We start from the raw sequence: 14,891 nt of genomic DNA, 5'->3' as shown, positions 1-14,891 counted from the left end.
GGGGTGTGGGGTGTGTATGTGGGTGGGGGACTGGCTGTATGTGGGGGTGGGGGACGTGTATGTGGGTGGGGGGCTGTGGGCCTGGGTGTATGGGGGTATATATGAGAGTGTGGGGCTGGATGTGGGAGGATCGGGGTGTGGGAGGATGTGTGTCCCCCCTGATCCTAGCTGATGTCCGGGGACGTTCCCCAAACGGTGCTTGATCCAGACCCCCTGCCCTCCCCCCAGTGACTCCCAGTCCCGCTGGCCTCTCGGCCTGATCCAAGAGCCCCCCGAAGCCAAGTGGGGGGGGACTTTCCATTGACACCCTGGGGATCGAGCCCTGGTGCCCGGGGCAGCGCCCGGTAACAGCCCGAGGCTGCTGAGCGCACGGGGTGGGGCCCCAGGCTGCTGCCGCCTCCCCTGCGCGGGTATAACGGGAAGGAGGAAGCCCCGGCCGGTCCCGGCTGGGCTGTTTGAACTTTGGGACCATTAAGTGTTTGAGTTTCCGATTGCCCTGTTCGCAGGGGCGCCCCGCCCCGCCCGCCCGCTGCTCAAACAGCGCTGCCCCCCCGCCGCCACCTGTGCCCTGCCTGGCACCTCCTGCCCTCTGCCTGCCTGGCACCCTCACCGCCTGTGCCCTGCCTGGCACCACCCACTGCCTGCCCCATGCCTGGCTCCCCCCCACCTGTGCCCTGCCTGGCATCACTCCCTGCTTGCCCACTGCCTACCTGGCATCCTCTGTGCCTGGCACCCCCACCACCTGTGCCCTGCCTGGCACCACCTGCCCTCTGCCTGCCTGGCACCCCCCACCACCTCAAACCCCCCACCACCTGTGCCCTGCCTGGCACCACCACCCTCTGCCTGCCTGGCACCCTCACCACCTGGCACCCCCCCCAACTGTGCCCTGCCTGGCACTGCCTCATGGCTGGCACCCCCATCACATGTGCCCTGCCTGGCACCACCTGCCATCTGGCTGTCTGGCACCCTCACCACCTGGCACCCCCCACCACCTGTGCGCTGCCTGGCGCTGCCCCATGCCTGGCACCCCCATCACCTGTGCCCTGTCTGGCACTACCTGCCCTCTGCCTGCCTGGCACCCTCACCACCTGGCACGCCCCACCACCTGTGCCCTGCCTGGCACTGCCCCATGCCTGGCACCCCCATCACCTGTGCCTTGTCTGGCACTACCTGCCCTCTGCTTGTCTGGCACCCACCACCACCTGGCACCCACCACTACCTGTGCCCTGCCTGGCACCACCTGCCTTCTGCCTGCCTGGCACCCCCCACCACCTGTGCCCTGCCTGGCACCACTCCCTGTCTGGCACCCCTGCCTGCCACCTGCCTGGCATCACCTGCCCTCTGCCTGCCTGGAACCCCTCACTGCCTGGCACCCCCACCACCTGTGCCCTGCCTGGCACCACCCCTTGCCTGCCCCATGCCTGGCACCCCCACCACCTGTGCCCTGCCTAGCACCACCTGCCCTCTGCCTGCCTGGCACCCCACACCACCTGTGCCTTACCTGGCACCACCTCGTGCCTGCCTCCACCTGGCTTCCCCCACCAACTGTGCCCTGACTGGCACCTCCCATCACCTGACCCCTGCCTGCCTGGCACCTCCCACTCCCACCACCTGCCCCCTGCCTGCCTGACACCCACCACGACCTGCACCCTTCCTGCCTGGCACCTCAACCCCCACCACCTGTGCCCTGCCTGGCACCCCACCACCACCTGCACCCTGCCTGCCTGGCACCCCTCACCGCCTGTGCCCTGCCTGGCACCATCCCACCACCTGCACCCTGCCTGCCTGGCACCCCTGCCATCTGCGCCTGCCTGCCTGACACCCACCACCACCTACCCTCTGCCTACCTGGCACTCCCCACCTCACCACCTGCACCCTGTCTGGCACCCCCCTCACCTGCCCGCTGCCTGCTCCCTGCCTGCCTGGCACCCCCCACCACCTACACCCTGCTTGCCTCTGCATAATACCCTGCCTGCCTTGCACCTCCCATACCACCTGTGCCCTGCCTGCTTGGCACCCTCCTGCCACCTATGCCCTGCCTGCCTGGCACCCCTGCCACCCGCATCCCTACCTGCCCCTGCATAGCACCCTGTCTTCCTGCTCGGCACCCCTCATTGCCTGCGCCCTGCCTGCCTGGCACCCCACCACCTCCTGCCTCACCTGCCCCTGCATAGCACCCTGCCTGTCTGGTACCACCCCCTGCCTGGCTGGCACTCCCTGCCATCTGCGCTCTGCCTGCCAGCCTGGAGCCACCTGTGCCCTGCCAACCTTGCACCCCACCACCTGTCCCTGCCAGCTTGCCCCTGGATAGTACCCTGCCTGCCCACCAGCCTGGAACCCCTCCCCCCAACCTGTGCCCAGCCTAGCATGCCTCCTCCTACCAGCCTGCTCACCCCAGGCAGCATCCTGCCCACCAGCTTGGCACCCTCTGCCACCTGCGCCCTGCCTGCCAGCCTGGCATGCCTCCCGCGACCTGCCTGCTCGCCCTGGGCAGCGTCCTGCCCACCAGCCTGGCACCCCCTGGCACCTGCACTCTGCCTGCCCCCTTCCTGCCTCTTGCCATCCTGCCCACCCACCTCTGGACAGTGCCCTGCCTTCCTGTCCCATGACATCCTGCCCTCTGCCAGCCTGTCCCTGGGTGGCACCCTCCCACTCTGCTCCCCCAACCCTCTTCTGGGAAGGGCCAGAGCCCAGCCTGTCCCCGGCAGCACTGCCGCTGCTCTCTGCTGTGGCTGCCCCTTCACTGGCCACTGTTGCTCCTCTTGCAGGAGCTCTGAATCTGGGCACCCCCTTTCCCCTGCAGCAAGCGTCTCTCCCTGTCCCAGTAACCCCCCTTCTCTGCCTCACCCCAGGAGGGATAAGCTGCGTGCTGCTGAACTGCCGCATTGAAGACAGCTGCAGCTTGGAGAGCAATGGCAGTAGCACCGCCAGCACGAGGGAGGCCGAGCGGAGTGATCCCCCGACTCCACAGCCAGCAGCCGAGATCGGGAGCACAGAGGGGACCCTTCTGGACTTGGCCATGAAGCGCCCAGTGGTCAGATCGAAAATCAAGGTACAGCCCAGCCTCCCATAATCTGCCCACTCAGCGCACAACCAGCCCAGTGACTGTCAGCCGGGGAACACAGGCCCAGACCACCCAAGGTATTTAGGCACTTGACTCCTATTCGAGTTAGACGCCTACATACCTTGGAGGATCTGGGCTACACATGGAGTCTACTCATAGGCATAGTTTGACTTCTAGGCCAATGGGACTGCGTGTGGGGGAGCAATGCAGTTGGGAGGGGGCAAAGCTCCTCTTCCCCCTCCCAAAACTATACCCAAGGGCCTACTCTAAAAATGTCCTTTCCGTTAAATAAATACAAAGCTATGGAAATACCCGCCCTCAAAAACCATGGATGAGCTTTGCAAGGCAGATTAGGGGATTTAGACACTCCAACTTCATGTTGAAATTCATGAATTGTCTGTTAACTAACTACACCTCTACCCCGATATAACGCGACCCGATATAACACGAATTTGGATATAACGCGGTAAAGCAATGTTCTGGGGTGAGGGTCGGGGGGCGGGGGCTGTGCGCTCTGGCGGATCAAAGCAAGTTTGATATAACGCGGTTTCACCTATAATGTGGTAAGAGTTTTTGGCTCCCGAGGACAGCGTTATATCGGGGTAGAGGTGTACTTGGAAAAATTCACTCTCTGTGTGTGTTTCTTGCATGTACACACATGCTCATATTTGGAGCCTGACTGAGTGGAGTCAAAAACCAGCTGATTGTAATGGAGATTTCAGCAGAAATGGCAAGATAGAAAAAGGGCAGTTGATTGAGTGTAAAAGAAAAAGTAGCCCGATCAGAGAAAATGACGTCAGCCTCACTACGGTGGCTTCATTCAAAATTTTGCAGCTGGCTTATGTTCTTTTCCAGGAGCCAGTTTCTGCTAGCATTGCTTTGCTGCTGAGGAGGAGGAGGAGGATCAGGCAAAATAACCAGGGCTTCAGGAAAACCTGATTCTCTGCCTCTTCATTGTTACTATTTATTTGTATATGGTTCAGTACAGAATAGCTTTGTGCTGCTGTGGGCCCTGATTCTGCCGTGATCTCTGTATAGGTAAAACCTCGTGTTTGTACCGAGCTGATTGCAGGATCTGGGCCACATGTGGCCAGGAAGAAAAGAATTTGGGGTTATTTTTTACTCAAACTGTGGAATTTCTACAAGGATTTATTTTGCTCACTAGTTTACTGATGACCCTTATATTTTAATCCCCGATATTGTTAGAGCCAGAGATGATCACGCAGAAATACGTATCATTTTATTAACTGAGTTTCTGCAGGACACGCCCAAGCTTTCTAAAAACACCACTAAATGCACTGCAGATTCTCAGGAGTCTGCTCAACTCCTTTTTCGCTCTGACTGCTAAACTCACCTTTCCCCCTGTGTTTTAGGATATGTCTACATTGTGATAGGAGACCTGGGGCACCGAGGGGCTGGCACGAGTCAGCTGACTTGGGCTTACGGGGCTAGACAAGTCCAATATACACTGGGGCTGGAGCCTGGGCTCTGGGATGCTCGTCCCACATGAGGTCTTAGTTCCAGCCCCATCCTCAGTGTCTACACTGCAGTTTTATAACCCTGCCTCCTAAGCCCCAGGAGCCTGAGTCAGCTGACCCAGACCAGCTGGTCTTTTACTGCAGTGTAGATATATCCTTAGTGGCAGATTGGGGCTATCAAATTAATGTTTAACTATTAGCATAATCAAAACATTGAGCCTCCCCCATAAAGAACGTTCTTCCAAATAGCTGAATCGCCAACATCAGGTCCAGCCACTTCAGATAATCACATTAGCTCAACCTTTCTTGTATTAGACTCAAGAATGAAAACATTAACTCATAATAACACTTTCAAGTTAATTAACAGGCAAGTGAGATCAACTGGGGAAGACTCTATTGTTTCAGTCTCTGCAGAGTCAACACAATGGCATGCTGGCTTACTTTGTAAGGATTATCTTCACAACCAAAACCTCTAGAAACTTTTTGGTAAACAAATCATCTGTTCCATTAAACACAGCAAAAGGAAGGCCTTAGCGATACATTGAAATCTTGTTTACACGAGAAAGCTGCATTGATTTCATAAAAGGTGTGATTCTAAACCAATTTAAGCCTTGTCTATACGGGGAAGCTTTTTCGGTGTAAACTAAGGTGTTAAGTCAAATACCCTCATAATCCTCTGTGTAGATGCTCTTATTCCAGTATAAGGGTGGCTTTTTTGTGTTTGTTTTAGTATGTTGCTTGGAAGGGATTTAAGCTAAACTGAAAATAACTCGTAGCAGAGTGGCTACCTGTGTCTGTCTAGGGCAGTGGCTCTCAACCTTTCCAGGCTACCGTACCCCTTTCAGGAGTCTGATTTGTCTTGTGTACCCCCAGATTTCACCTCACTTAAAAACTACTTGTTTACAAAATCAGACATAAAAATACAGAGGCACAGTATTACCGAAAACCTGCTTTCTTTCTCCTTTCTACCGTATCATGATAAATGTTTAATATTGTACTTACATTTCAATGTGTAGTTTATAGAATGAAAGTTTGGTTTGTACTGACTTTGCTAGTGCTTTTTATGCAGCCTGTTGTAAAACTGGGCCCATATCTAAATGAGTGGATGGACCCCCTGGAGAACCTCTGCGTACCCCCCAGAGGTATGCGTTCCCCTGGTTGAAAACCACTGATCTAGGGGGTTCTACCTCTCTAACTGGTAAAACTTTCCTGTGACAACGAGGCCTTAGTTAGACAGGCAGAACTCTCTCATGGAGACAGACCTGATCCAGCAAAATACCTAAGTATGAGGAGTCCCATTGAAGCCAATGGGTTACTCACAGGCTTAGAGTAAAGCATGTGCTGAAGTGCTTGGCTGGATTAGGGCATAAATCTTCGGAATGTTTTCATTTTTTCTCAGGACTGCATGTTTCTATTATCCCGGTTTATGAATCAAAGGACAGTTCCCTTTTGTCCTGTGAAAAAACCCACAGGGACTCTGAGATTGCTCCTTGTCCATTGAATTGGGCTATGGACTTTGCCCCATAAGCTGCGGAACTCCTCAGATCTGTGTGGAGTCTGTGGTCCGTGCCTGAGGTTGCATAGTGCCTGAACAATTCCTTGTGATGGTGGATGGAGTAATCCTCATTTCTCAACGTCCAACCCAATGTCGTGCTAGCTGCTTCTCTTCCAGCATAAACAACCCACATTAACATGGCAGTAAGGAAGCTGGTATCCATGCCTCACTAACTGACATACACTACAAATTCAAGAAATCCCAAATAAGATTGTTTCACATGCTATAGAAATCCTGTTCTCTTCCATTCAGTCAGTCCTGTCTCATATAAGTTTGAACAAGAGTTAGAAATTCACTTAGCACTCTTAACTCTGACACCCCCCCGCACATGAGCTTATCTTTTCAGCTCATTTTATGCAATATATCCAGAGGCTCACACAATGTTTGAGGCCGTTTCTGCAGAACTCTCCACTTCTTATATAAGTCAAATCCTGAGCTGCTGTAAACTGGAGTAGCTCCACTGACTTAAATGAAGAGAAGTCGATTGACACCAGCTGAAGATCTTGCCCAAGTCCATATGGAATAAGCTCCACTCAAATCTATGTTATTAAGATGCAAGTGTTTTTTACTGCCTGTAATAACCCACAGACTCAAATCACTACAGCTCCTTTAGTGGGACTTTAGCGTTTTTTGCATTTTTTTTTAAATAGGGCTAAAAAACAAACCCTCAGGCACAATATGTGTTAGAAAATATAGTCTAAAGGGCAGAATTAGGCGCACCATCAATGGAAGCTGGGCCCCTGGCTGTCCTTTGTGCCTTTGAAAGTCAGGCTCTGGATACAGGTGGGCGGGTAATTCAGTGTATTGTGAAATGGCACTCTATTTTCAGATCCAGGTTGTGACGCTGATTATGGGGGCACGGGGAGGGGACATGTAATGCAGGGACATTATGGCATGTTTCTATCTGATGCGATGGATCTCTGGGCCTAACGATTTAGGAGATGAAAGCCCTGATAATGCAGGGAGGTCGGTGTGAGGAATGTGGGTGAAAGAGGTCAGCCTCACGCAGCTCACTGCAAGTGGGAAGCTAAGACCTCAGACAATAAAAGCTGATTTCTCGTTCGCGATACTATTCGGTTTCTCCTGTGTTGTTACCTTGAGGATTTTTTCACTGTGCAGAGAGAGAATCCCCCTGTTCTTTGTTCTTGCCTGTTGACCCAGAATCAGCTCAAACCATGTTTTATTTCCATCCGCTAGTTCACGACGGGCACCTGCGACGATGCGGCGCTGCACAATTGTGAGCTGTGCGGCAAAGGCTTTCGTTTGCAGAGGATGCTCAACCGTCACGTGAAGTGTCACAGCCAAGTAAAGAGACACCTGTGCACCTTCTGTGGCAAAGGATTCAATGACACCTTTGACCTAAAGAGACACGTAAGGACCCATACAGGTGAGAGCAGCTGGGAGAAGGTTCTGCAGCCCGACCGCTTGGTGTTCCTTTTTTAAAAACTAAAGTGCTCTGCCCCCTACAGGCAACAGAAAGCAGTGTTTTGGTGACTAGTCAAAGGGTGAACCACGGAATAGGATTTTATATTCAGTACAACCTCAGATAAGTACGGTTTGGTTTGGTTACATCCCACTCCACCTCCCCTCCAGATTGGCTGGTTTAAGGGAAGCCAGACAGCAAATCTGACTTCTCCTAGCCCTGAGCACAGATGCCCCACAGAGCCAGCTGTGGCAGAATCACACTGCCTTGGGCTTCACAGAAATTGCATCCATTAAATGAAGGGCTTGTGCGGCTCTGTGTGGAGACATTTAAGGTACAAAGGGCTGCATGGACATTGTTGTTCCAGGTTAGCGTCACTCAGTTAGGAACAGGACTAAGCTAAACCAAAATAAGCTGCTGTCAAACTGGAATAAGAGTGTTTGCACCAATTTAAGTAAACCAGTGCGAGTGTGAACACAGAGGGAACCTAAATTGGCATAACCCTTTATGTGGACACTCTTGTAAGAGTGGCAGATAACTGAATTAAGCCAAATAAATATGGATTGATTGACTTTTAAGAGTATCCACTAGAAGGTTGCCCTGGTTTCACTAAATCAATCTAGTTACACCAGTGCAATTTCTGAGGGACCCCTAGACTCCAGCCTCACCACTGCAGACATTCTTGGGCAAGCTGGCTACCCTATAAAATAGGGGTCATTAAACCAGCAGGTGTTTAGCTTGTGCTGCAGGATTTGGACACCCAGTGACTGCTGGGCAAGCTCCCTGATTTCTCTCAGTTTCAGTGCTAGCCAGGACCTTAGGGATGCTGCGGTGCAACCTTGATTAACCTTTTTGTTTATGGTATCCCCAAGAAGAGTGTCATTAGCCAGGTACCCCACTGCACATCCAGGTGCAATAACTGTGTAGGTAAACACGGCATTTATGGCTTAGCAGTCGCTCCCACACAGCCACTGACATCTAATGTACTGAGAAAACGTTGGCCAAGATATTCGTCTTTCTATTTGAAAAGCATTGTGGGATCTTCAATTTGTGCATGGAAAGCTGTTGGAGACGAACAGCAGGAAACAACATTTTGAGACACACCATCAGGTTCAATTTGGCCCAGAGTTTAGATTTTTTAAAAACAAACTTTTATTAAGGACAAAAAAAAAAAAAGCTAAGACTAGCAGACACATTTCCATATACAGCATAGTGTGATGTTTTGGTGAAACAATTGTTCCTTGCCGTGTTTGCAACCAAAACTTTGCAGCTCTCTGATAGTGCATGAGAGGGATAGCTCAGTGGTTTGAGCATTGACCTGCTAAACTGAGGGTTGTGAGTTCAATCCTTGAAGGGGTGATTTGGGGATTGGTCCTGCTTTGAGCAGGGGGTTGGACTAGATGATCTCCTGAGGTCCCTTCCAACCCTAATAATCTACGATTCTGTGAAAGTGAAACTGATTAGTCATCTTCCATTGCCTGAGCTGAATTCACTGTAAAAAGTAACCAGCATAAATTCTTTCAGTTTAATCAAAGGTATTGTTTGTAAAAGAGGTACATTTTGTTTGTTCTAGATACAATTTGAAACTTGACTGTTCTCCCTGAATTCCAACTGGATTTGATGGGAATTATGAAGAATTCCCACCCTGGAGCGCTGTAGCTGTGCTGGTCTCCCCCAAGCTGTAAAGGCAGCTAGGTTGACGAAAGAATCTGTTGACCTAGCTACCGTCGTTTGGGGAGATGGATTATCTACTGCAATGGAAAACACCCTTGTGTTACTGTAGGAAGAATCTGCACTATGGTGCTACAGTGGCATAGCTGTGGCACCATAGCTGTACTGGTGCACTTGTAGCGTAGACATGACCTAACTAATAGTGTGATTGGGACAAAGATTTCAACAGTACTAGAAAAATATGTGATTGAGAATCTCCCTCCTCCAGCCTCGAATTAGCTGGATGTTTCTGCTAAAATGATCCAGTAGTTGAGTCGTCAACAATGGAGGTGTTAGCACAATTCGATTACATCGTCATCATCCATTTATATGAATGGGGGAATTTTACTCCTCTTTCTTTTGTTTCTGCCTGCCTCCAGCATAAATCCCTGAGCTTACAAACTGTTTTGCACAGGTGTATAAATTAGGGTTGTCAAGCGATTAAAAAAATTAATCGCGATTAATTGCACTGTTAAACAATAATAAAATACCATTTATTTAAATATTTTTGGATGTTTTTTACATTTTCAAATATACTGATTTCAGTGACAACACAGAATATAAAATGTACAGTGCTCACTTAATATTTATTTTTGATTACAAGCATTTGCACTGTAAAAAACCAAAAGAAATAGTATTTTTCAGTTCACTTAATACGAGTACTGTACTGCAATTTCTTTATCATGACAGTCAAACTTACAAATGTAGAATTAAGTCCAAAAAAACTTGCATTCAAAAAATAAAACAAGGTAAAATTTTGGAGCCTGCAAGTCCATTCAGTCTTACTTCTTGTTCAGGCAGTTGCTCAAACAAACAAGTTTGTTTACATTTGTAGGAGATAATGCTGCCCGCTTCTTGTTTACAACGTCACCTGAAAATGAGAACAGGCGTTCTCCTGACACTGTTGTAGCCGTGTTGGAAGATATTTATGTGCCTGATACGCTAAAGATTCACATGTCCCTTTATGCTTCAACCACCATTCCAGAAGATACGCATCCATGCTGATGATGGGTTCTACTCGATAACAATCCAAAGCAGTGTGGACTGGCACATGCTCATTTTCATTATCTGAGTCAGATACCACCAGCAAAAGGCTGATTTTCTTTTCTGGTGGTTTGGGTTCTGTAGTTTCTGCATTGGAGTGTTGCTCTTCTAAGACTTCTGAAAGCATGCTCCACACTTCGTCTCTCTCAGATTTTAGAAAGCTCTTCAGATTCTTAAATCTTGGGTTGAACGCTGTAGCTATCTTTAGAAATCTCACATTGGTACCGTCTTTGAGTTTTGTGAAACTTGCAATGAAAGTGTTCTTAAAATGAACAACATGTGCTGGGTCATCATCTGAGACTGCTATAACAAGAAATATAAGGCAGAATGCGAGTAGAACAGAGCAGGGGACATACAATTCTCCCCCAAGGTGTTCAGTCAGAAATTTAATTAATGCTTATTTTTTTAATGAGAATCATCACCATGGAGGCATCTCCTCTGGAATGGTGGCCAAAGCATGAAGGGGCCTAAGAATGTTCAGCATATCTGGCATGTAAATACCTTGCAATGCCGGCTATAAAAGTGCCAGGTGAACGCCTGTTCTCACTTTCTGGTGACATTATAAATAAGAAACGGGCAGCATTATCTCTTGTAAATGTAAATAAACTTGTTTCTCTTAGTGATTTTCTGTACAAGAAGTAGGACTGAGTGGACTTGTAGGCTCTGAAGTTTTACATTGTTCTGTTTTTGAGTGCAGTCATGTAAAAAAAATCTGCACTTTCATGACAAAGAGATTGCGCTACAGTACTTGTATGAGGCGAATTGAAAAATACAATTTCTTTTGTTTATCATGTTTACAGTGCAATTATTTGTGAGCAAAAATAATATACGCTTTGATTTCAGTTACAAAACAGAATAAAATACATATGCAAATATAGACAGACAGCCAAAATATTTATTAAATTTCCATTGGTATTCTATTATTTAACAGTGCAATTAAAACTGCAATTAATCGCAATTAATATTTTGAAATTAACCATGTGACTTAACTGTGATTAATCGACAGCCCTAGTATAAATATCAGAAGGATCACAATGTCTAAACACAAAACTGCACCAGTTTATCTAAGGTTGGAAATGGACCAAAATAGCTCAAAACTCTTGAGCTAGGGTCCTGAAAATCATGAGATTGGCTTAAAAATCAAGAATTTTTTTTTGTTGTTTTTTTTTTAAATTAGTGTTTTTTATTTGCCCTCTGGGTTTTGAGTCTTTAGGGGAAAACATTTTCAGCTTTTTCTCAGCATCCCCAAGAACTGGAAACAGGGGAAACCCTGGTCCCATCAAAGTAAGTATCATGAGAGTTGGCAACACAGTCTAATTTAGGACACTGATTCAAGAAGACCTCCCTGTTCAGCTTAACCATGTGCCTACGTCTTACTGAAATGCTTTTGTGCTTTCCCGAAACAGGATGTTAGATGCCTAATATGAATTTAAGGCACCTTGCTTTTTAGGCACCCACTTCAGAAAATCTTATCCTAAGAAAGTGTAAATATTTATTTAGATTGTAAGCGGTTTGGGGCAGGGACTGTCTACTAATCAGTGTTTGTAGCCTAGCGCAATGGGGCGTTTTTCTTGGTTGGTCCTAAAGTGTTGTTGCAATAAATGTGATTCATCATAATTAATAATAAATAACGTTGTCTGGCCTTGCAGGAATTCGTCCTTACAAATGTGAGATCTGCAACAAGGCATTTACCCAGCGATGTTCTCTGGAGTCCCACCTTAAAAAGATCCATGGGGTGCAGCAGCAGTATGCTTACAAACAGCGTCGTGATAAACTTTACGTCTGCGAAGATTGTGGCTACACGGGCCCAACGCAAGAGGACTTGTATCTGCATGTCAATAACGCTCACCCTGGGAGTGCTTTCCTCAAGAAAACCTCTAAAAAGCTGGCAGCAGTCTTACAGAATAAACTGACCTCTGTCCTGCAGCGGAACCCTGAAGATGATGAGGAAGACGAGTAACGCAGTGGATTACAGCAGTCACATGCAATGAAGTTTACATGTCAGGTGTTTTTTCAAACTGCTTTGAAAGGGATCCGTGTAATAGCAGGCATCTTGTCCTTTTGATAATGACAGGCTGTGGATGTTACAACCTCAATGTGAGAGAAATGTTCTCAGCTTAATGCACATACAAGGCTTTTTTAATCGTGAGAATAAAAGGGAAAATTTTGGAGCCAGCATCGCCTGTGGATAGAGCCCTGCACTGATACTCGGGAGATTCCACGTCAGTTCCCAGCTCTGCCACTGGCCTGCTGTGTAACCTTGGGCAAGTCACTTAACACTTCCATGATTCAATTTTCTCAACTGCATAATGGAAATAATAACACTAATCAGCTTTGTAAGGTGCTTTGAAATCTGTGGGTGAAAAGTGCTAGATAAGAGCTAGGTATCCTTAATATTATTCCCAGATGAGAATCTACTGTAAAATGAAGTTAAGGATGAGAGTATGTATCATAAGGTAAGAAATGAACAGTCAATACACTCAACCATACAACCTTAACTCTGCCCTGTAGTGAAACCATGCAGAAACCATGTGATTATGATTAAGGTTGTTAGGATTTGTAATCCCAGGTTAGAAAAAAATGAATTTTAAAGATGTTAGATTTTTTTTCATATTATTTCTGTCTCCCCCGCCGGGGGCATGATTCCAGGGCAGAGTTAAGGTTTTTTTGTGCGCCTTGACTGTGCATTTCTTACCTTAGCATGTTTGGATTTCTTTTGAGTGTAACCTTAACTCTGAATTGCCTGTTTTTTTAATACTTAGTTCTGAGATTACTATCACATCCCTGTGGCAGTTTAATTACTGAGGCATCTTTTCAACCTTAACTCCATCTTAATATATATTTTTTGTCTGGGAATTTCCCTAGTTCTAAAACATTTTCATAGATGAACACTAAATAAGAAACCCAAAGAGAATGCTACCAGATCGTTCTAAGGACTTGAAGATACACAGCACCAACCTTCAGTCATTTAAAAAAAAATTAAACTTCCAAGGGTGGATTTCGCTGGGATACCAAAGCAATGCAAAGCCGCCAGAGGGCACTAGCCAGTTCACCTAGTTATAGAACTACATTGCATCGCCAGAGCGGCACAAATCAACCAATCCTTACTGGGGAATCTGAGCCTTGGTTTGCCATTGAGACCACCACTCTGCTGTGTGGCAGGATCAGGGAGAGAAAGACCCCAGGGCCGGAGTCCCAATGTCTCTGCTTCCCCTTTGCTCCCCCTCTGGTTCCTTTGGCAGTGCTGGCCCAGTGCTCAATGGAGCCAAGCAGCAGTGCCATTGGGGAGCCTTACAGACACTGATGCCCAAACAAGTGTGCAGCCGCTGAATGAAACCTTTGAAGAGCAATGCCAGTTGGGCCAAGCCATCCGTCAGTCAGAACTCCTGGCACATGTGTCCAGTCTGCCTTGGTACCACTGAGTCATTACAGCCAATAGTACCATTGCTTGCAAATTAGTTGGCCAGGAAGGGTGGCGATTGGTGCTCTACTCTGCTAAGATCACTCAGGACAGAGAAAAGATTCATGCCAACACTCATTTCTTAAAGGACCCAGTTTGACTGCATAAACCAATGAATGAATTTACTTGTAAATTATCCAAAAAGTCATTGTGTACTCAGAGTGAGTGCTGGACGTTTGGGGAGGACACACACTTATTTTGTATACAAAACAGAGATTGCATCCTGGTTTTAATGCAAAATGGAACTCAGCCTGAAGTACGGAACGGAACTCGTCAGCACCTCCATGGTTAATATATGAAAATGATGTCAGATTCTGGTTGTGTCTGTAAAAACTAAATTTTCTTTGATTGCCTCAGTCCTGGTGCAGACATCTGTGAGGGCTTTGGGGGGGAGGGAAAGCTTTTGGGTGTTCTTAAGCATTTCTTAATGAAGCAACTATTTTATGCAACAAGACTGAGGGTGCTTGGGGCCTTGAAAGAATCTTGATAAAGTGAAGCTCTGATGTAAAGAATAAGAAAGTGACTGTCCTATGTAACAGGAAAGGTTGCAAGGGATACTTTCATAAACAGAATTCCAAGTACAAAGTGTCGAGATGAATGACAGAATATTCACTTAGTGACATTTTGGCTGCAGATTATATTTTGACTCTTAGTTGTTCCCTGGTTATGACTGTCTTATGCTTCAGAGATGAAAGGCGGCTTGAGTTCTTAGCTAGGGCAAGGACTGGCACGAAACAGCATCCAAAATAAAGATTACTCTTTTCTAGTAAGGTTTGCCTCTCTGCAAGCACACTGATACGTAAGATTGGATCATGTAAGATCATAAAGTTTAGGTTTGATCACGTGGGTTAGCAAAATAAAGGTGGATAATTGTATTTAATTCTGTTTTTTTTAATTGTAGAAATTTTAGGCCAAAATATACTTGACATACCTGTAGTCCAAGAAATAATGTAATTTATTTGGTGACGAATAAACAGTTCTATATGGCAAGAGCTAACACCATTCTTCCCTGACAACTTTATTAAACAGAAGAAACAAAACAACTAAGGATATTTCCTGACCAACTTACTTCTTCAACCCTAACTCTGTCCTAAGTAGCAGGAATGTAACAGAAAAAAGGCCTGAAGAGAACAGTGTCGCTTGAAATGACAAACATT

At 47.3% G+C, this 14,891-nt stretch overlaps 1 protein-coding gene across 1 annotated transcript; it reads left to right on the top strand.

Moving 5' to 3' along the window:
• Positions 1-2,930: 2,930 nt before the first annotated feature.
• On the top strand, positions 2,931-13,406 carry OVOL2 (ovo like zinc finger 2). Its single transcript, XM_032795911.2, has 3 exons — positions 2,931-3,052; positions 7,295-7,484; positions 11,924-13,406. Exons 1-3 carry the CDS (start codon positions 3,020-3,022, stop codon positions 12,232-12,234), a joined length of 534 nt encoding a protein of 177 aa, XP_032651802.2. The 5' UTR covers positions 2,931-3,019; the 3' UTR covers positions 12,235-13,406.
• The last annotated feature ends 1,485 nt before the right edge of the window (positions 13,407-14,891 follow it).

The sequence above is a fragment of the Chelonoidis abingdonii genome, chromosome 3 (assembly GCF_003597395.2).
Source record: "Chelonoidis abingdonii isolate Lonesome George chromosome 3, CheloAbing_2.0, whole genome shotgun sequence".
NCBI lineage: Eukaryota > Metazoa > Chordata > Testudines > Testudinidae > Chelonoidis > Chelonoidis abingdonii.
Note: the sequence above shows the minus strand (reverse complement) of the source record. Positions and strands in the feature narration are given on the sequence as shown.